This window comes from Acinonyx jubatus, chromosome A3, assembly GCF_027475565.1.
Source record: "Acinonyx jubatus isolate Ajub_Pintada_27869175 chromosome A3, VMU_Ajub_asm_v1.0, whole genome shotgun sequence".
NCBI lineage: Eukaryota > Metazoa > Chordata > Mammalia > Carnivora > Felidae > Acinonyx > Acinonyx jubatus.
In genome coordinates this window covers 22,423,295-22,445,804 of record NC_069388.1, presented here as the reverse complement: position 1 = coordinate 22,445,804, position 22,510 = coordinate 22,423,295, and the positions used below count along the sequence as shown (strand labels likewise).

Sequence of the window (22,510 nt, the reverse complement as noted above, 5' to 3'; positions counted from 1 at the left end):
CTTGAGCAAGTCACTTCCTTCAGTGCCTCAACTCTCCCTCTATAAAATGGGGCCAATGGGAGGATGCGCTTCACAGGGCTGATTTGAGGATTCAACAAGACAATTAATAGAAAATGCTAACATATACATAGGAAGCACTGGACAAATAAGCTTCAGAAAGGTCTTAAAAGGCTTTTGGGAATTCATGTAACAACCACAGCTCCTCTTTATAGAGCACTGACCAGAAATTTTACTAGGTGCTCTACAGACTCCTGCTGAATCTTATAAATATCCTACAAGTTAACTATCTTAATTTTTTTAGTTGTGGTAGGAAACACACATTTTAACCAAATTGACCATTCTAACCACTTAAAAATGTACAATTTGGTGGCATTAAATACATCCACAATGTTGTCAGCTGTCACCAATGTCTCTTTCTAGAACTCTTTTATCACCCCCAACAATGATCTAGTACCTACTTAAGTCATTCCTCACTCCCCCTCCTCCTAGCCCCCAGCAACCACTAACCCACTTTCTGTCCTATTATTTTACCTATTCTGGACATTTCCTATAAAGGAACCATACAGTGGCTGTACCATGCATCAGCACCTCATTCTTTTTTATGGCTGACTAATAGTCCATTGTATAGCAAGTGACTTAGCTCGTCCATTCTTCTCAGGTGAAGAAACTGAGGCTAAGAGAAGCTTACTAACCTGCACGAGGTCACATGCCTGGGAAGGGGTGGAGCTGGATTCCAGCCCAAGTCAGATGAAATCCAACACCTGCTCGCTTCCTCCCTTAGCACTTCCTGGTGGACAAACACCCTTCCATTCAACTAGTCCCATTTATCCCCTCACAGGGACCCCACACAGTTGGGATAATCATGTCCACTTTCCAAATGAGAAATCCAAGGAAGGGAAGGTGACCTGCCTGGGACCACACAGTGAGTCAGCCAGGGTCTCAGACCCCATGAGCACAACAACAAATATTGCTTTGAATGGCAGCCAAACACCCTAGGTTATTCCAATGTGCAGCCAGGACTGAGGAATCCCTGCCTTGGGGAGCCATGAACATGTAAATTACAGGGCTTTCTTGGTGAGGGCTCCCAGTTTCTATAGGGAACATAGAGATTTGGGGCTCACTTTATTGCAGTCTGTTAGTAAACCATTTACTAAGGTTTGTGTTAGGGAGGTGGCTAGGTGGGGAGTGCTTAGGCTGCGTCTCATGATATACCTAGCAGACCAGAGCTCTCAAAACAGGATAGAGTCACTGTACAGGTAACTGACTCTTCAGCACTACTGGATAGTCAAGGCAAAGCTTCTCTACTGCACCACCACAACAGTTGTTATTGTTACGGGCTAACAGCTAGTTAATAAAGCTAAAGTACTGACAAAAAAAAAAAAAATGAGTGGCAGCCAAGGGGATTATTGCGATCCTTCGAGATCTTACTAGAATGGGAAAGGGAGAAGATGGATGAGCCTCGCCTCTGTCCCCTTCCCAGCCCTATAGTCATCCAGCGTAACCTGGGGAGCTATGCATGGGGCTGATGGGCAACTCGCTCTGAGGCTGTGGCCAGCTGTCCCCCATGATCATCCCAGGGCAGTATTTTTCTTTTTTTTTCATCAGCAAAAACTCATTCCTGTTGACCAGCATCTCTGCCAAACGTGGCCTGACTACTGATTCTCCAGCCTGAGCAGTGGGGTGCTAGGGCACCGCAAGCACAGAGTCAGGAGACCTGAGCCTCTTGCAGCCTCCACCTGCTGTGTGACCTTGGGTGAGTCCCAGGCCCTGCTGGAGCCTAGTCAGCAAAGTGCAGCATGAGAAGCATGGACAAGATACTACAGGTTTGGTGCTGAACATTCCACAATTCATAGGCTTGAGAGAGGCTCTTTGGGGACTGCAGAGTGTAAGACCCCATTGCTCTCCCCTCCGGTCCCATGTAAGCATCACGGGCAACACCATGTGCAGCGATCAAGTTCTAGGCCAGTACTGTCCCATAGTGCTATCTGTGCCGATGGAAATGGTCTGTATTGCACTCTGCATATGGTAGCCACTGGCCAGATGTGGCCATTGAGCAGTGGAAATGTGGCTAGTGGCACTGAGAAACTAAATTTAGTTTTCACTTACTTGTATTTAGGCTGTTTTTTTTAATGTTTATTTATTTTGAGAGAGAGAGAGAGAAAGAGAGAGCAGGGGAGGGGCACAGAGAGAGGGAGATACAAAATCCGAAGCAGGCTCCAGGCTCTGAGCTGTCAGCACAGAGCCCAACACGGGGCTTGAACCCACAAACTGTGAGCTCATGACCTGAGCTGAATTTAGACGCTTAACAGACTGAGCTACCCAAGCGCCCCTAAGTTTAATCAAATAGCTAGAGCAGGTTTAGACGGTTAGGCTCTGGGGACATGAGGAAATGTGAGGGCCACTTAGAAAGTGCCCACAGCCCAGAACACACCCACCCCTTATTTGTTTGACGCCTCCAGAGAACACTGGCCTAGGAGTCCAGAAGCCTGGCTTCAGATCCCAGTTGCAGCCAACATGCTGTGTGATCCAGGCCAAGCTCCATCCCCTCTCTGAACTTCCAAGTGGCTGAAAAGGGATGGAGCCCAGCCCTGTTGCCCATGGTGGATCCTTTTGATAAGGATAGCAACAGAGAATACTTGTAGAATACTCACTGTGTGACAGGTACTGTGCGAAGCCATCTGTCTATATTAACTCATTTATCTCAGCCGACAGCCTCTGGAGGACACTGGACTCAGGGAGGTTCAGTAACTGGCTCAGGCACACACAGCACCAGGATTCAGACTTGAGGAGGCTTGTTCCAGAGCCCATATTCATAGCCTCCATACTGCACTGCCTGGGGGTGGGGGGAGGTCTGTCCTCAGCCCTTCCTGGGGCCATTGCAGGGAGTGACTGGAACAAGGCATTGAGGCCCGGAGTGTCTGGTGGTGGCCCCCGGATGAGGTCTGGAGGTAGAGGGGAGGGAGGCAGTTATGATCATCACCCTCTCATCTCCCCCAGTCAGTTTTTTCCCACCTAGGTGAGGGCAGGGTGACTCTGATTCCTATGGATTGAGATTGAGGCAGTCTTGGCTTGGAAATCCAGAGAAGAATCTCAGACCAGACCTCATTTACTCCATCTCAGCAACAGACCCATGTTCCTTCTTGCATGGGTGAGCATATAATTCGTCATCTAAATCATGACATTTTTGAGAATGAAACAGGGCACTAGCCATCAGGGACTGCAGAGCAACAGGCAGAACCTGGGCAAACCAGGATGTATGTCATCGTCTTCATGCATGAACATTTATGAGTGTCAGCTCTGTGCAGGGTCCTGATTCTGGTACAGAGACAGTTGGGGCCATCTGTGAGTCCTTAGGGTGGTAGCTCCCATCAGAGTGGAACTCAGAGAAGGCCTTACCCCACCCCCATCTGCAAGATCAAGGAAGACTTCTTGGAGGAAGGGATATCTCTTCTGAGCTTCAAAGGTATTAAGCAGAGGAAGAGGCTAGGGACAGAGCATTTTTCAAGAAGGTTCTAGGGAACAGAAACACAAACACCAGACCAGCCCATTTGGGCCCCAGACATGGAGAAGAAGCAAGAAAGGGGTATGGGGCAGCCTGACAGTCAACAACCTTCTCTTCCATTGGGCAGCTCCAGTTCTCTCCAGTGCCTCTGCCTCTGAGGCTCTGACTACCCCATTCATTTAGCAGCTGCTGTGGTGCGCCTCCTTGGTGATGGCTCTGTCCTTAGTACCAACGACAGCATGGAAAATGAAACAGACCTGGTCTCCCCGCCCTTCCCGTCAATCTCAGAGCCCACAGACCATGAAGAGATGGATATTAATCAAGTGCACAAGGAACCAAGCAGAATAAGTAGAGATCCTGAGAAGTGCCTTGAAGGAAATCAAGAAGGGGGTCAAGAGAGAAAGTAGGGTGGGATGGGGGAACCATCTTAGACACAAGAGTCAGGGAAAGAGCCCTTGGAGGTGATGTTTGAGCGGAAACTCAAATCAACAGAAGCAGCCAGATATGTGAAGAGTTGAAAGGAAAAAATGTTCAGGCAGAGGGAACAGCATCTGTAAAAACCCTGTGGCAGGAAAGAGCTGGGGATGCTGGAGAAATAACAAATGAGGAGGCCAAGGGTGGCTGAGTCAGTAGGAGGAGGCTGGAGTTTTGCCTGAGGGCAAGGAGAGACCTTGAAGGAGTTTAAGGGAACTGGGTAAAGTGATTCTATGGGTTTTTGACTCTGGTTCTGCCTCTATCGTCCCTTTGTTCTGTGGGTCTAGGCCTGTGTCCTTCTGTTTTTTCCATATCTACCACACAAAGATGAGCACTGGGGGCGGGGCTGGGGCAAGGTTGGTCTGTGACCTCTGGAGCCTCAGCTGAGCCTAGGCAGGTTTAAATGGGGTGTGGTGTCAGAGAGGCCTGGAAGCAGCCTGTCACCACAGAACCCCTCAGCCCCAAATCTGTGCCCCTTGGAGTTCACCGTCAGGATGGGCAGCACAGGAATTCAGCTTCAAGCAGAGGAGGAAGCCCTTGCTCTGAGGACAGTGGGGACAATGTCAGCCACATGTCCTGAGCAGCTGGAGCCATTGCCTGCTCTCTTATTGACCAACAACCAGTTGATTGAATGTTACGCTTTTCAAACAGTTGCTATGGACACAGACTTAGGCTGGGAGCAATTCGGACCTTGAATTCATCAGCATAACGGAGCTGTCATAGATGAAAAGGATCCTGGAACCTCAGCCTTGTGGGCAAAGCCATGGAATGTGGCCTCAGGAGTCAGATTGATTCACACCAGGGCCCACCCTCCCCCCTTCAGCTGAGGGGCCTAGGGCAATTGACTTAAGCCATTTGAGGTGCTTTTTCTCGTGGGCTTATTACTTATTTCTGCATTAAAAATTATACCAACACTTGCCAGTGGCTTAAAACAATAAATGTGTATTATCTCACAAAGTTTCTAAGAGTCGGGGACCCAGGAGCAGCCTCAGTGGGTGGTTCTGGCCCAGCGACAATCGTGAGGTTCCAGTCAAGTTGTTGGCCTGGGCTGTTCTCATCCTGGGTCCTAACTGGGGGCTTAGGATTTGCTTCCAAGATGGCTTGTCACACGGCTCTGCAGTTAGTGCTGGCTGTCGGCAGGCCTCAGTTCCTCCCCATGTGGACCTCTCCTTAGGGCTGCTTAGTGTCCTTACAACGTGGTGGCTGGCTTCCCCCAAGGCTGGTGATCCAAGAGAGCAAGGCAGTGTCCATTCTGACCTACCTCAGAAGTCATACTCGGTCATTTTCACAATATCCTACTGGTTATCTAGTCAACCCTGACTCGTCTTGCGGCAGGGGAGTGGCAAGGGGTGCATACACAGGAACATGACTTCCAGGAGATGGGGATCACTGGGGTGCATTTGGAGCCTGACTGCCAGAGCGTACTGCTCATCCCCACCAGGAGAGCTGCAGTGAGGATTAAATGAGTTCACATATGGGAAGCACCTAGTATACAGTAAGCACTCAATAAATGATTGCTATGATTAGCTGGAGCTGAAGACTCGCCATCCTGGAGCTGCCTCACTGTCTTCATCATTTCTAGGCATATCTCAAGACCTTCTGCCAGTCTTTGATTTAGTAAAAGCTGCATAAGCCTCTCCTGTGTCCAGACCCCATGCTGGGTGCTAGTGACACAACAGTGACAAAGACCCTGTCCCTGCTGTTCCAAACTCTGTCACACCTAAATCTGGGCAATGCAGCAGAGGGCTGGCAGGTGAGGTGCTGCTCCTGATGGAGGTCAGGGCTGGCCTCTCTGCAGAGGTAGCCTGTGCACTGAGACTTGATGAAGCAAAGGACTAGTCATGTGGTGTTAAGGGGGACAGAGCATTTCTGACACACAGGCAGGGCAAGAGCCCCAAGATGGGAGTTAATGACCTGTGTTCAAGGAACAGGATGGAGGCCCGAGGGAGTAGGGCAGGAAATGAGGTTGGAAAAGCAAGAAGAAACAAGATGAGTAAGAAGATTGGCTTTTAGTCTAAGGGCCATGGGAGTCTTGTCGTCTGGGTGAGAGACGATGGGGGCCTGACCCTAGGCAGGGCTGCGAGGGTGGCATTCTGGAATATCTTGAAGGTGGAGTGTTTTGAAGGGTTTGCTGTTTGATGGGGTATAGGGGTAGGAGAAAGTGGAGTCAAGGATGATCCTGAGGTTTCTGACTTAAGTGAGCAGGAGGATGGTGTTGTCATGAGCAGAATTGAGGTAGACTGTGGGAGGAACAGGTTGGGGTGGGTGGGAGATCAGGCATTCGATTTTGGACCTGTCAGACATCCAGGGCAAGATGTCAGGGAGGCAGAGATAGGTGTCTGGTGTTTGAGAGAGACTGGTGGAAGAAGTAAATTTAGGAGTTGTCAGATATAGGTGGTGTTTAAAGCCATGAGTCTGGATGAGATCAGCAGGAGAGAGAGGGTAGAGAGCAGCAAAGAGCACCCAGTTCCTCTAGCACTCAGAGGTCAGAGGAGGAGAAGCCAGCAAGAGATAGTGCAGGTGTGGCAAGGAATGGAGGAGGAGAATGGGAGGGGCACCCAGAGATGAAGTCACAGTGTAACACAGCCTACCTCCACCTCCATCCCTGCCCCAGGCAATACCAAGGCCCTGGAGGCTCCATAGAACCATTCTTCCTTCTCCTTCCACACTTCCCTTCATGCCTACGGCAGTGGCTATGTCCTCCGTGGACTGCTGTGAACATCCCCAGAATGTTCTGCCATTCCACCCACATCATTTCCAGCCTTTCATCACTTGGCTCACCCTCCCGTGCCCTGCTCTAGTTCTCTATCTCTTAACCACAGGGTTCAGCATTGAAGAGAACTATCCCCTCCCTTCATTTCGACTGTCCATCTCTGTTAACTCAATCTTAGACAAAACCAGCCTTGCTGGTACCACCAAATACAGAAGATATAAGTAGGAAATAGTAAGAGATTTGGGCTGGTTAAGGGGAGCTCTGTCAAGAGGGGAAGTGGGCTTGTTAATGTGGGGGTTTGGGGTTACATCAGCAAGGGTCTTGACTGCCTCGCCAAGGAATTTGAACTGAGGAGAGAAGAGGATCCACAGAAGGTCCTAGATTAGGGAAATGATGCAATCAGGTAAGTTTTGCTTCAGGAAGAGTCATGCTGGGTTCCGTTCCTGGCCTTGTCCCTAATTAAGCTCACAGGCCAACTCAGGCTCCAGAATGAGCTGGGGTAGGGCAGGGAGCCCCCACTGTGTGCAGATGAGGGTAGTGACAGCAGACACGGTTGCACCACAGAGCAGGGAGTGTTCCCAGGGAGGCAGCAGCTCTGCTGGTTCCTTCATGTTTCCGTGAGGGCAATGAGGCTTATATTAATGAGAGATAATTATGGGCACCCGGATGGGCCTAAGTATAGCTCAGAGACAAAGGCAGCATGAGGCAGCCAGCTGCTTCCCCTGCAAGGCCGAGGCCTGCCTATTTTAAGACCTCCCCAAGGTGAGGCTCCTGCCACCCCTGGGCGTTGGGTGGCTGATGGGCTGGTACCCAGTGTCCCAGGAACTCTGACCAAGAGTGTTCAAAGGGAATCAGCATGACCAGATGCCCACATAACCCTCACTCAAACCCCCGCTGCCTAGAGGTGGAAACTGAGGCCCGGAGTGACCAGTCCAAGGTTGCAGCAAGAGTAGAGCCAGGATGTGAATGCAGGTACAGGTGCCTGCACTTGCCATGATGCTGTGTAGCGTCTCTATACTGGAAGCATTGGCCTGTCCCCAGGAAGTGCAATGAGGTGAGGAGGGGAATATGACTGATGTTTATTGAGCCCTAAGTGCCAGATGCTTCCCATATGATATCACAATTAATCCTCATGCTATTCTTGAAAAGTAAGGATCCTCTTCCCCATGTTACTGAAGAGGAAACCGAGGCCTAGGGGGAGTGATTAAATTGCCGAATGTCCCTCGGTGAGGAGGGAAAGCAGTAGAACCCAGTTACGTCCTGTCTTAGGGTCAGGTTCCCCAGGAAACTGACTCTGAGGTGAGGAGCACAGGATTGTGCAGAGGGAGGAGTTGAATGGAGATGTAGTTACAACAAAGGCCTCTGCTGACCCCATGGGCAGCTCTGGAGCTGGGGTGGCCCTTCAGGGTTGTTCTGAATTGGGCAAGAGGGTCAAGCTTTGGTGCCTGCACATCAACCAGTTACTGTCTGCTGGCTGCTCCGAGAAGGAGTGTAACCTTGGGTAAGGCATCTCCCTTTAGCTGAGAGCAAGTCGTAGTAGGTACCAGGTACCCCGTGTGTACTGTAAGCAGCCAGTGCTCTTGGCAGCTGGAGATGTAAGTGCCTCAATCATGGGCGGCCATCATAGTTTCCACTACGTGTCCATCTCCAGATTGTTTCTCGTTCCTCTGTCCCCCAGATGAGTAGAACCAGTCCTTGCCCACAAGGAGGTTGTGGGAACATGGACTCATTGTGGAACTGACAGGCCAGGGGATGCTGGGGGGAAGGGAGGGCATCAGTGCTAATGAGCAAGGAAAGGGTGAGTGGCTAGCCTAGGGAAAGTTGAAAAATACTACCTATTTAAAACCTGTAGGGAGGGGCACCTGGGTGGCTCAGTTGGTTGAACGTCCCACTCTTGATTTCCACTCAGGTCATGATCTCACAGTTTGTGAGTTCAAGTCCTGCCTCAAGCTCTGTGCTGACAGCATGGAGCCTGCTTGGGATTCTTTCTCTACCCCTCCCCTGCACCTGCACACATACACTCTCTCTCTCTCTCTCTCTCTCTCTGCTCTCTCTTACTCAAAATAAATAAATATTTAAAAACACACACACACAAACTTAAACCTATAGGGACAGAACGGGAGAAGACAGTTGCAAATCATATATCTGGTAAGGTTTAATATCCAGAATATATAAAGAACTCCTACAACTCAACCACAAAAGTGACAAATCATCCAATTTTAAAATGAGCGAAAGTCTTAAATAGACATTTCTCCAAAGAAGATATGCAAGTTGCCAACAAACACATGAAAAAATTCTCAACATCATTAGTCATCAGGGAAATGCAAATCAAGACCACAACAAAATACCAATTCATACCTACTAAGATGGGTATAATTAAAAAAAAAAAAAAAAAGCAAAATAACTGTGGGTGAGGAGGTAGAGAAATTGGAACCCATACATTGCTGTTAGGAATGTAAAATGGTGGGGCCACTGTGGGAAACAGTTTGGGATTTCCTCAAAAAGTTAAACAGAATTAAAAAAAATGTTTTTAAAGGTGGGGGGTGTCTGGGTGGCTCAGCTGCCAGGGGCCAGGAGAAGGACGGAGCAGGGACTGCTCATTGGGGACTGGATTTTCTTTTGGGTTATGAAAATATTTTGGAACTATATAGAGGTAGTGGTTACACAGCACTGTGAATGTACTGAATGTCACTGAATTATACACTTTAAAATGACTAATATTATGTTATGTGATTTTCACCTCAGTTTTTTTAAAAAGAGGAGAAAAAAAACCTGTGGGGAAATAAAATCTGTGAGATGCAGCCAAATAGGTACTCAGGGGGAAATGTCTAGCCTTTCCAATGACACATTTATTAGAATATAAAAGATCATAAAATCAGTGAATTAAGTTTCCAACTAAAAAATGTGGACAAGACATTAGAAGAGAGTATCTTGGACCCCAGCTTTAATAGGGGGAGATGGAGGAGATTTCTTCCTGGAGGTGTGTTTGAAGTTCTAGAACTATACTGTCCAATACGGTAGCCACTTGCCACATGTGGTATTTAAATTTAAGTTAATTAAAATTAAAAATTCAGCTCCTCAGTTGCACTACCTCCATTTCAAGTGCTCTATAGCCATGTGGCTTAGTGGCCACCATTTTGGACAGGACAGATCCAGGGGACAATGTATCATAAATTAGCAAGCAAGGAACATGTGAGAGTTTCCAAGAGCAATGAGAACTATGAAGAAAATCCAGGAAGGCAATGACATTGGTTGGCATGGGGAGCAGGGGACAGGGACGAAGCTGGAGAAACTGGCAGAAACTAGACCATGCTGGGCCTTTGCGACCTCCACTCTGCTGACGCACCTCCTCATGCTGTCCCACCCTCCTCACACTCTGTTTCTCAGCTGGCAATCTTGGCCTCTTCCACTGCAGACCAGGAGGGTCAGGGGGCTGGGGCCTGGGTTGAGTCAAGAAATCCAGATAACAGGCCTGGAGTGGCCTTGCTGTGAGAACTTAAGTTGTCCCTTCCCCAGGCTGACACTCTTTAGCACCAGTAAGCCACGTGGCTGGAGCTGAGGGTTAGAGGTCTCCAGAGACTATCTCTGCAACGGCCTTGAATGCCAAGCTCAGGAGTCAAGCATTTGTCCCAAGAGCCAAGAGGAGCCACTAAAGAGGAAGAACACTATTGCTTTGACATTTTAGCAGTATCATTCCAGCCGCAGTTTGGAACCTAAATAGTAGGAGTTTTAGAGTGGACACAGAGAGACCAGGGAGAAGGCTGTACAGACTTCCAGGTGAGGGGTGGGAGTGACATAGGCAGAGGATATAGAGAGGAGATGGCATCAGGGTACATAACTGAGGCAGAATCACTGTGACTCAGTGATTATCATAGCTGGGGTTTCCCAGAAGCATGCCCGAGACAAAGATTCAAGTGCAAGTACTTCATTTGGAAACAGGCAGCACAGCGTGGAAGGGAAGAGATAAGTCAGGGAAGGGGAGGTAGCCAATGAAGAAAGTGACCACTGCAAGCAACTGGAGCTCAGTGCCACTGGGCAGCTCCAGGAGTCAGTGTAGAGCCCATTCCTCTGTTGTCCCACCTGAGGCGTAGAGGAGCTGGGGTATTTATACACCAGCTCTCCAACAGTCACTGGTTGAGAGTTGTAGCTAGATTAGGGGAGGGGAGGTTGTTAAGACTGTGGCAATTCCTGCCAGCCACATGTGGGCAGAACAGGCTCCAGCTGCTAGAGAAAGCTCCCCTGCTTCCCACAGGGATGCAGATGTTGATGGTTGGGAGTCAGTCTGTTGGGCACCACAGTGATGAGTCCATGGGAGATATGGGCAAGCACCCACAGCCACTGCTATAGTGATCAGTTGGATGGGAGGCCAGTATCTGTCAGGCTCTTTGTTGAAAGATACAGAAACCCAACTCAGACTAAGCAAAAAGTTTCTTGACTCTCATATCTGAGACTTAAGCAAGATTTTTTGACAAAAGACTCCAGGCTGACATCTGACAAGCACAGCAGCCCTCTTTCTGAAGAGTAAGACACCTCTTCCTGAAGAATCCAGCCATAATCCCAGGACCAACTCTCACTGGCTAGCAAAGATCCCGTTTCCATCTCCGAGCCAACTAGTACTCAAGGATGAAGGGCTGATAGGCTAGACCTGGGTCATGTGTCCACTCCTGGGGTTCTGGGATAGGGCTGGCTCCACCTAGACTGTAGGAAGTGAGACAGGGGTGGAATCATTTTCGGGCACAGCAGAGATTGTTACTAGGGGAAGGACATAGAAAGTCAGAAGAGGGAAGAATTTAAGGATATGCCCAGGTGTGTGTCATGAGCCCCCACTGGGTTATGTCAAAGCATTTTACTGATGTGGGGACACTATGTGCCCACCCACTGCCCTGGGAGGCACTGGCATTTAAGGTGGAGTAGAAGGACAGACATGCGGGCCCAGAAGTCAGAGAAAGAGACTCTTTTTTTTTTTAATTTTTAAAAAAAATTTTATATTTATTTTTGAGACAGAGCGAGACAGCATGAATAGGGGAGGGACAGAGAGAGAGACAGAATCTGAAGCAGGCTCCAGGCTCTGAGCTGTCAGCACAGAGCCCAACGCGGGGCTCAAACCCACAAACTGTGAGATCACAACCTGAGCCGAAGTCAGATGCTCAACCAACTGAGCCACCCAGGCATCCCAGAAAGAGACTCTTTTAACATGAGGGCCTAGTCACAGGAAGGAAAGAAGTTTAGCGGTCACTTGTGGTCATTAAATTGTCTATCTGGTCTCTAGAGGTCTCCCTGAGGGTGGCAGCCCCCACTCTCTCTTCTGTAACCCTAGTAGCACCTCCAAGGCAGGGACCCAACCACCCCAAATAGCCAGGTGAGGAGCCTCATCAGTCAAGACCACCACCAGTCTTGGGCCAGGGTTTGTGCCCCAAGGAATGAGCACATGCCAGCACTTCACAATTCACCAAGCTCTTGCCCACACCTTCCTTCACGTCTTCGTCTTGGCCCCATTTGACAAACACACAGTCTGAGGCTTAGGGAGGTAGGCATGGTTCTGGGCTCATATGGTCCTGTTGGGGCAACTCAGGATTGTGAAATTGAAGCCAACTTCTCCCTGGGAGGGCTGGAGAAGATGCACTGGGCTAAGAGAACTAAGTGTTGTGTGCACTTCTGGGGCAGTGCTCTGCCACTGTCTTCTCCTGATGACCAGCCCTCTCCACCTCCAACATTTCTGGGGCATCAGGCCCCTGCCAAGCCAGCGAGCCAGCAGGGTTGTGTTTGCAAATAGCATTCTCAGTTTTCAGTATCATTGTCCTTAATTGAGTGGGCATCAAGGACATATTGCTACACAGTTCTCCAGCTGGAGAGCCAAGGAGGCTGGCCCCTGAGCCCAGGGATCACTGTGGCCCTCAGGGGATGCAAGGAAGCCAAGAAAAGGCTGGGGGGCAGGAGGGATGTAGGGGTGGTTTTGCCTGAAATTGTCTTCAAGAAGAGGTTTGCCCGGAGGGAGCCACTGCTGCCTAGAGTGGAGGGGGACCCTTGACTGTCTGGAACACTGACGGGTGGCTGGCGTCCAAGTTACCTCTTTTGCCTTGGCGAGAACAGCCTCTCCTAGCTTTGGTTTCCCCATGTGTAAAATGGAGATCATGGTCCCTCACCTCATGTGGCCATTGTGAGGATATGGTAAAGATAATGAAGATAAAGATGTCAGTCAGAGGACTTCCTCTCCAGCCTGGGGATAAATGTTCTCACCAACCACCTGGTGGAAGCAGAGATGCTTCCAAGGGGCTACTCAGCCACAAGGACTGTCATGACAGTGCTCTGGCCTCCAGGGTGGGGTCCATCAGGCTCCTAGAGGCAAGGAGGGTCTCTGGCAGGAAGGGGGAGATTTTGAGCCAGGAGGACCCTGCAAAAGTCTCGGGGCTTAGGAAAGCTTAGGGCATAGTTGGTCATAAAATGGCTAGGTCCAAGAAAATAATCCTCAGATTCTCGAGGGTTGGGGGCCAGCCAGCTCCAGGTGACAGTTGCAAGACAGCTCTGCAGAGGAATTAGGAAGAGCTGTGGGTCCCACACTGCCCCAGATGCTGGATCCACTGTGTGATCTTGGGGAACTTCTTGCCCTCTAAGGGTCCCAGTTTCCCCATCTATATGATGGAGGTTTTACCTAGGCCAGTGTTTTTCATGCAGTGTTTGGTGGGATCTGGAATTTGCCTTAAGAGCTGCTCTGAGGGGTGAGAGGGAGTCTCAGACACCAGAACCCATGCTTGGTATATTAGTTTCTATGGCTGCTGTAACAAATTTCTAAAACCTAGTGGCTTAAAACAACACATTTATTATTTTACAGTCCTAGAGGTCATAAGTCTAAAATGGGTCACAGGGCTGCCTTCCTTCTGGAGGCTGTAGAGGAGAATCTGACTCCTTGCCTCTTCTGTCTTCTACAGGCTGCCCATATTCCCTGGCTCGTGACCCCATATCACTCTGACCTCTGCTTCCATCATGATACTTTCTTGCTCCCCTCTTAAAAAGACCCATGTGATTAGGCTATATCCCTCCAGATAATCCAGGATAATCTCCCCATCTCAAGATTGTTAATCATATCTGCAAAGGGCCTTTTAACATGTAAAATAACATAATCATAGGTTTGGGGGATTAGGACGTGGGCAACTTTGGGAGCGATCATTCTGCCTACCACTCTTGGCTTCAGCCAGAGCCTGGCCACTCTGACCTGGCCCACCCCTCCAAGAGCTCTATCCCCACTGCCCTTGTCCTCACTTTCTCTGTTCCAGCCACACTGATTACTTTCAGATACTCCGCACGCCGAGCACACAGTCCACAGCAAGCCTTGGGACTCCTTTGAGTAGAGCTGGTGGTGGGGCCAGGGCTCAGAAACCTCACTAACTCCCCTCTGGGAAGACTGAGGCCCAGAAAGGAAAGGTACTTGCCTAAGTTTGAGACTGGTATTTCCTGCATGGTCCTGGATGGAAGATCTAACCAGTCCAACTGCCCTATTTTACAAATGGGGAAACTGGGTCATAGTGGTTCCACTTAAATGCCACCCTCAACCAAGGCCTTGTCCTGTCCACCCAGTCCTGAGGATGTGCTCCTGTTATTGACTCACTGGGAACTCTGTTCCAGGCTGACCACCATTGATTTATCCCAGTTGGAAATGATGTGCTAATGGGCTTATTGGCTTCTGTGATGTTGGAGCCTCTAGCACCTAGTGCAGAAGTCACACTTGGTAGACATCTGTTGAGGGACAGAGCAGGTTTTTATAGAGGGTCTATTTTTGATGTAAGAATCCTCTGCTAAAGTAAGAGTTGGACAGTACTGCCCTCAGACCCAGGTGAGACAGGCCTTATCCTGGACCCCACTCTTTAGAAGGCTCCTCGGGGGGGGGGGGGCACGTGGGTGGCTCAATGGGTTGAATGTCCGACTTCAGCTCAGGTCATGATCTTGAGGTCTATGAGTTCAAGCCCCACATCAGGCTCGCTGCTGTCAGCGCAGAGCCCATTTTGGATCCTCTGTTCTCTCTGCCCCTCCCCTGCTCTCTCTCTCTCTCTCTCTCTCTCAAAAATAAATAAACATTAAAAAAAATAGAAGGCTTCTCTGGCCCTCTTACAGCCATGTTCTTCCTTATAGGCAAGAATGTTCAGGGGCCAAGGGGACATGCTCACTCAGAGCCATACTCTGGATACTGGGGACCCTGGAATTCCCTACCCAAATGAGCTCAGGCCTGCTTCCAGGGCCAGCATGGGATCTTGTGGGCCTCCATTTGTATTCTTGTCCTCCACCCCAAAATGTTAAGGGTAGGCCAAGAGTCTTCAGTAATCCTCCCAATCCTGATATCTGTGGGGGTCTGGAGGACACTCCTGGAACCCTGTCCCCTCCAAACTCAGCTGATTATTCTCTGTCTTCTCTCCCTCAGGACAGCTGCCGCCCGGGAGAGGCAACCCGGGCGCCCCACTAGGGCGACGGCCCCTGCCCCGAGGGCTGGGATCATGAAAGGCCTCGGTGACAGCCGCCCCCGCCACCTCTCCGACAGCCTGGACCCACCACATGAGCCCCTGTTTGCAGGGCCTGACCGCAACCCCTATCTGCTATCGCCCACGGAGGCCTTTGCCCGCGAGGCTCGCTTCCCTGGCCAGAACGCTTTGCCTGGGGATGGTCTCTTTCCACTCAACAACCAGCTGCCGCCTCCAAGCAGCACCTTTCCCCGCATCCACTATAACTCCCACTTCGAGGTGCCGGAGGAGAGCCCCTTTCCCAGCCATGCCCAGGCCACCAAGATCAACCGGCTGCCCGCCAACCTCCTGGACCAGTTTGAGAAGCAGCTGCCCATCCACCGCGATGGCTTTAGTACGCTCCAGTTCCCCCGTGGTGAGGCCAAGGCCCGTGGTGAGAGTCCTGGCCGCATCCGCCACTTGGTCCACTCAGTCCAGCGGCTCTTCTTCACCAAGGCACCCTCACTGGAGGGCACGGCAGGCAAGATTGGTGGCAATGGCAGCAAGAAAGGTGGCCTGGAGGACGGCAAGGGCCGGAGGGCCAAGAGCAAGGAGCGGGCCAAGGCTGGGGAGCCCAAAAGGCGTAGCCGCTCCAACATCTCGGGCTGGTGGAGCTCTGATGACAACTTGGACGGCGAGAGTGGCGCCTTCCGCAGCAGTGGCCCAGCCTCTGGGCTGATGACGCTAGGGCGACAGGCAGAACGCAGCCAGCCACGCTACTTCATGCATGCCTACAACACCATCAGTGGGCACATGCTCAAAGCAGCCAAAAACACCACCACCGAGCTGACTGCCCCACCACCCCCTCCTGCACCCCCAGCTGCCTGTCCCAGCCTCGGGGTGGGCACTGACACCAACTATGTCAAGCGGGGCTCCTGGTCCACTCTGACCCTCAGCCACGCCCACGAGGTCTGCCAGAAGACCTCAGCCACCTTGGATAAGAGCCTGCTAAAGTCCAAATCCTGCCACCAGGGTCTAGCCTACCATTACCTGCAGGTGGGTCCCTGCCTGGGTTAGGGGTGGGGTGAGGACTGTGGGGAAGGCACCAGTTCGGAGAGCCAGCTGTACCACAGATTTACTTGGAAAGTCGCTTCACTCTGGGCCTCTGTGAGTAAACACTGTGAAATGGGTGTCTGGCAGTACCTGCTTAATAAGAGGATTCCTTCCACTGGTCACGCTTTCAGCAGACGTTGATTAGGGTTCTTCTGAGCCCAGCCCAGAGTAGGAACGAAAACATGTACCTGCCCTCTAGAGGACAAATCTGGAAGCTGTGCCATCCATCCTCCCCACAGGACCAATCGCATAGCGTTCTAATTGCCAACTTCCTGCCTGCTGTCTGCACCAGACCATGGGCTCCTTGAAGACAGGACCACATCTGATGCAGCTGTGTGTCCCTAAGGCCCAGGACAGGGTCTGGCAGAGAAGTAGTGCTCAGGAAATGTGAGAAGAGAGAAGGGTAGAGGAACAGATGGACATTTAAGTTAACAGAGCTAGAAATATGAGACAGAGCCCCGATTATCAGAATGCTGGGAGAGAATGATGCATAAACAGATAGTCATGTCAGTGTGAACAGAGTGTAATGGAGATCAGCATGGATGGCTTCAGGAGGCCCTAACCCAGCTCAGGACTAACTTGCTTCTTTCAAATGTTAATGTTTATTCAGGCACTTATGCATCAATGGCACACTCCTGGAAAGTGGCAGAAGGCTCAGAGACATCTTTGTTGCTACACATCCCCTGGGGCTGTCAAGAGCAGGGCCAGTGGCTATGAACTGGGCACAGTTCCTGGGGGCAAAGCCCAAGCTTGGGTGGAGGTTACGGAAGCAGATTTCAATACCCACCAAGATGGAAGGGGCTGCTTCTGTAGGTAGTGAGTGCTTCATCCTGGGGGGTATGCCAGCACAGACCTGGTCAGCCTTTGGGAACACATTAGATGCATTTTGAAGCAGATGAACATCAAAGTCTGACAAAGCCCTGAGTTCTTGTCATTCTATATAAAAATTCCAAAGACAGAGACTATGGGGGGAAAAGCTATTTTTTTTCAATAGCAGGAAAATGAAATCTAGGCAGTATTTTATATATTTAAGGCTTTTGTGGTTCTCAATCCACTTCCTTAGTTTAGAAACATCAGAAAGGATGGTGTGTGACCTGGCTCTCTCTCAAAATGGTGTGGTTTGGTCTGATCATGTGAAAAGGCTTCAGAAACATCATGAAAGGACGGCCCTGCAGGCCCTGGGGTTTGTGCTGCCTGCTTGGGTCATGGGAAGTAGGTGGGGGGATGCTGGGATAGCAACAGGTTTTAAGTAGGAATATAGAATGTCCCCTTCTCAAGGGACAGGTGGAGGTAGGGAAGATGGAGGTAGGGAAGATGGGAGATAGAATGTGCAGGCCCTAGTAACTGGCTGGGCAGTTAACTGGGGGTCAAATGGGACATGGGAGAGTCCTGGGGTGGGAGTCCCAGGCAGGAACTGTCCCTTAGCCAAGAATTGGCCACTGGCAGTACAGGCATCTAGAAGGATGTGGTGTCTGTGTAGGTGTGGTGATGCTGGGAGTGTGCATTTGTGCATGAGGTAAAGAATGGGTATGGTGTGGACACTGAGAAATGTTTGTTACCCGGACATCTGTGGTGAAGTGTATAGAGCCTAGAGAGGTTGTGCACTCTGTACATGTTGAGGCAAAGACACAGTGAAGTAGGGTCATGTTGCAGTGTGTCCACGGTGTTGTGGTTGCTTACTGTGTTTGTGAGGACGGGTGTGAGTATGCTCTGTGTTCACGCCGTGTACTTGTGTAGGGGCGGGCACGTGGCGAAGTGGAGGCTGTGGGGTGTGTCCTTGGTGAGATGGGTGTGTGGGGGAAGGTATGCTTGCTTGCTCTCTGAGATATGTGGACGTGGCAGGGTGGGTGCACTCTGTGCTTGGGCTGAGGCTCTGCAGGCACTAAGATGTGTGTACTCTTTGATCATGAAGTGAACGTCCATTGTGTATACATGTCAGATGGAAAAACAGCCCTTTTTCCAGGTCACCACCTGGCTGCCAGACTCCCACAAGCCTCTCTGCACCCTGTGCCTTGGCTTACCCACCAGTGAGATACAGGATGTTGACTGGCTCCAAGAACCCTGCCTCCCTACTGATGTGCTGGTGTCATCTGAGCAGTCCTCCCTGCCCCCATCATAGGACAGGCTCTTGGTGCCAGGTCTGAGGACCTCTTTCTGGCCTGATGTTCTCATCCGTGTAGTGGGTTCATAAGCTATCCTCTGAGATAACAAAGTGAAGGGATAGGAACACAGTGGGTGCTCAGAATCGGGGAGCTGCAGTGGATACCATTGTGATCTTATAGGCTGGGCGGTTTGGCCGCGGCGCACCCAGCCTGGGATCCATGGAGAGAGAAATCTGAGGCCCGAGAGGGGCAAGGATTTGCTTAAGGCCACACAGTGAAGCTGTGGCAGAGCTGTCTCTGGAACTCAAGTATCCATCCCAGCCTGGGGCTCTGCCCTGCTGCCAGGTGGCTTCAAAGGCAGTACCCAGCATGGAAGGCCAAAACCCTCCGAGGTGGAGAGCCGGGGAGCTTCAGGGTCCGGAGCACCATTACCCAGGTGATGTGCCCGAGGCTGGGCGGCCGGCGGCGCGCTGAGGGTGTGCGCTGCCCCGCACCCCTCGCCACCCTCGCTGAGGCCTGTCCGCCCATCCTCAGGTGCCCGGCGGCGGCGGCGAGTGGAGCACCGCGCTGCTGTCCCCGCGCGAGGCGGACTCCGCAGCCGAGGGCCCCATACCCTGCAGGCGCATGCGCAGCGGCAGCTACATCAAGGCCATGGGTGACGAGGACAGCGACGAGTCCGGCGGCAGCCCCAAGCCCTCACCCAAGACGGCAGCGCGGCGCCAGAGCTACCTGAGGGCCACGCAGCAGTCGCTGGGAGAGCAGAGCAACCCCCGCAGGTGAGCGCTCTGCCCCGCCTCCTAGAGCCCCGCCCACAGGCAAGCGCCGCCCCCCGGAACGCCGAGTACCAGCCCCAGGACTTCTCCGAAGTACTGCCTCCGGGGAGCCCCGCCCACAGGCTAACTTGCCCTTTTGGGAGCCCCTCCCGCTCGTGAGCTCTTCCTTCCCTGGGAAAGCGTCCTACGCTCTCACGGGCTCGGCACACGGGCAAGGCTAGTCCCTAGATGAGCTCCTCACAAGTGCGTCCCACTCCTGGGAACCTCGCTTTCCTCCGCTACGGGCCCCTAGGAAAGTCCCACCCCATAGGCGAATCCTGCCGTACAGCCAAAGATCCGGGTGAACCCGGGCTCCCAAAGATCCAGGCCCCCTGGGTTAGCCCTCTCCCAGAGATCGTCATCCTTAGGTTGGCCCTGCATTTGATAAGGTGACTCTGGAGAACGCTGTCATTTGTTGAACCACCCCATAAGCCCCCAACAGTTAAGTCCCGACCACAGGTGAGCCTCATCCTTTGGTAAACAATAAGGAGAATCTCTCTAGAGTGGCCCAGGTAAACCCTGCCCACAGGAGTCACATGCCCAGGTGAGTTACACTCCCACAGGAGAACTGTGCTAGGGAACCCTCTTCTTCAGGTTAGGAGAACCCTGCCCTTAGTGGGCCCACCACTTGTACCAGCAAGGTACTGACCAGGGAAGGCCAGAGACCCCTCTGCCCCTGCCCCTGTAACTCATGCATGTGGTGAGCTCCAAGGCTGAGGAGGTGGATATATCCCTAAGTCAAAGGGAGATAGATAACCTTCACCTGTCCCATCACCCTGCCTAGAATTCCACCATTTGAGCTCCATCCTGTTGCTTTAAGACTTGGAAGAATTAATGAAAGTGTGAACAAATGAGATGCATGCACACAGAAAGCAACAATTAAAATGTTAGATGTGAGGCCTTCACATGCAGAAGTTACCATGGGAATCAGAACAGAAAAGGGGGGGGGGGAGTTACAGAAAAGCCCATCACTAAGTGCAAACCAGGTAAAACTTAGTAGAGCAGTTTTAGAGTCCTTTGAGGAAAAGAAACTAAAGCAAGTCAGAAACAAAAAGGAGAGTTAAAGGAAACAAGCTTAGTTCTTCAACTACTAGGGGCATGAGCCAAGGCTTCTGGGAAGACTTTGACAGAGGGAAGAAAGCAGTAACATAGCACTGATGCAGGGAGGGGCAGTGTCCTCAGAGAAGCCAAGTCTCCTTGGGACAGGGATTTGCTTAAAGGGTGCACAGTGGGACAGAAGGCAAGGAATGGTCTCCAGGTGGGAATTCAGGACACCATTGTCCAGTCCCAGGTCTGTCCCTCTCTGAGTCTCAGTTTCCCCATCTTTAAGTGAGGGGGTTAAGCTGGATGATCTCTAAGACACTTTCTAGTACTGAGATCCCACAGCTCTGTGAATTACCAGTGGGCACTGAGGTGAGAGAGGTGGACAGGACCCAGGTAGAGACCTTGAATGAGAGGGAATTAAATAATACAATAGTAGCAATAGTTACGGGCACCATCTGTTAGCACTTGCTGTACTCTGGGCTCTTTACCTGCCCCAGTGCACTTTAATCTGCGTTACTGAATCCTCAAGCAGGCAGGCACATTGTCATCCCCACTTTATAGGTAAGGAAACTGAGACATAGGCAAGGGGTTATGATTGCCCACGGTCACCCAGTGAGGAAGTTGGATTCCAATCCAAGCTCATCTGTGTCAAGGCCTGAGCTGTTGGGTGCTTGAATCTTCACCCCAGAGCAGTGGTGAAGGAGGAACCCAGGGTCAGATAGATGTGAGAAAAATTGAAGAGCCAGGGCCATGGGAAGTGGTGAGTCTTTGGGAGGCTGGTGGAAGCCATCTGGATATCATGTGGAAACTGATATCTGGAACCATCTGGAAACTGATGCCCTTTGGGCAGTTCTAGCCTGAAATCAAGGCTCTGAGCCTTGACCTACCTACTCCGTCCAGCCACTGAACTGGGCTGGTATGCTCTGCCTTGGGTTTGAGATGGTCAAAAGTGAGCTTGTGCTGCCACCTTGCGGCTGCAGCAGACATGACAGGTGGGGACCACCTGCACACTCCAGATGCAAGCCTCCAAAAGCTGGGAGCTCTCCCCATGCTCCTTGACCCTGACACCCACCTACTCTCCTTCACTCACCAACACTACACAGGCTGGCAGTGACTTCCATTTTTCCCTCTGCCACTGGATGACCTTGGCCAGTCTTTTCCTCTCTGGGCCTCAGTTTCCCAGGCTGAACAATGGGTGTGCTGAGCCCTGTCTGCCCCCCACCCTCACCAGGAGTCTGGACCGCCTGGATTCAGTGGACATGCTGCTGCCCTCCAAGTGTCCGAGCTGGGAGGAGGACTACAATCCCGTCAGCGACAGCCTCAACGACTCCAGCTGCATCAGCCAGGTGAGGGTAGTGGGTAGCCAGATGGTCAGTGGGTGTGAGAGCTCTCACCCAAGAGGACAGACATCCAGGCTCAGCCCCTGTTGAGCAGTCCCCAGATGTCCGCACTGTGCTTCTGTTTGGTCTTTGTTCCTGAAGCTGCCTGTGTATGTATGTCTGCCCCACTGACTGTCCTGTGCCTGGAGAGCAGTCACAGGGCCTGACATTGCATGAACTAAGCTGAGAGCCCTGAGGGAGGGACCACACCACTGCTATAGACCCAGGAGCCCTGAAGAGAGGTAACTGGAAACCTGGGTTTGAGTTCCAGTCTTGTCACTGATAGTATGGACCCAGGACAAGTCACTCCCTCCCTGAGCCTCAGTTTCCTGATTTACCACAGAAGGGTGACAATTCCTATCTCAAAGGTTGTGAGGAATTAATGAGATAATGAATGTAGTGTTCTCAGAAAAGGGTGCCTAACTTTATGGTTATTATTGTTATTTTGCTGTGTGACCTTGAGTAAGTTGCTTCTCTACTCTGGACCTCCAAGGCCCACCGGCTCAGTGGAAAGTTGGACTTCCAGGGTCCAGACACCTCTGCCACTAACAGCAATAAGCATACTGTGCTGTACTTTTTCATTCTCATAACCACCAACTCCTTGAACCCTCACAGCCACCTCCGGGGGTGGGTGTGCTTATTACTTATATCCCCATTTCACAGATGAGGAAACTGAGGCTCAGATAAGTGAGGCCACACAGCAAGGAGAAGGCAAAGCTGGGCAGGGATCCGGGGCTGTCAGACCTAGACCCGGACCCCAGCCTCTGACATATGCACAGCACTTTAGGGTTTGCAAAGGGAGGATCAGCTAAGTTTCAAGGGCTCCCCGCACGGTGTGGATGGGGAGGTGAGGCCCAGAGAAGGCAACACCTGCTGGTAGTAGCAGAGTGAGGCAATGGAGGCGCCAGGTGCAGACCCAGCCTCCTCTCTGGGCAGGAACAGGCC

The 22,510-nt window shown here is 51.4% G+C and overlaps 1 protein-coding gene across 6 annotated transcripts in view; it reads left to right on the top strand.

The window, feature by feature from the left end:
• DLGAP4 (DLG associated protein 4) overlaps positions 1–22,510 on the top strand; it is a 197,920-nt gene that overhangs the window by 97,805 nt on the left and 77,605 nt on the right. For 5 of the 6 annotated variants that reach the window (XM_027070012.2, XM_027070014.2, XM_027070010.2 and 2 more), the window contains exons 3-5: positions 15,100–16,171; positions 18,865–19,106; positions 21,418–21,532. In XM_027070012.2, coding sequence (XP_026925813.1) covers positions 15,173–16,171; positions 18,865–19,106; positions 21,418–21,532 — 1,356 coding nt within the window. In that variant the 5' untranslated portion in view covers positions 15,100–15,172. Of the gene's footprint in view, positions 1–1,605; positions 1,754–15,099; positions 16,172–18,864; positions 19,107–21,417; positions 21,533–22,510 lie in introns of all 6 variants that reach the window. The other variant, XM_027070011.2, reaches the window with a different exon arrangement.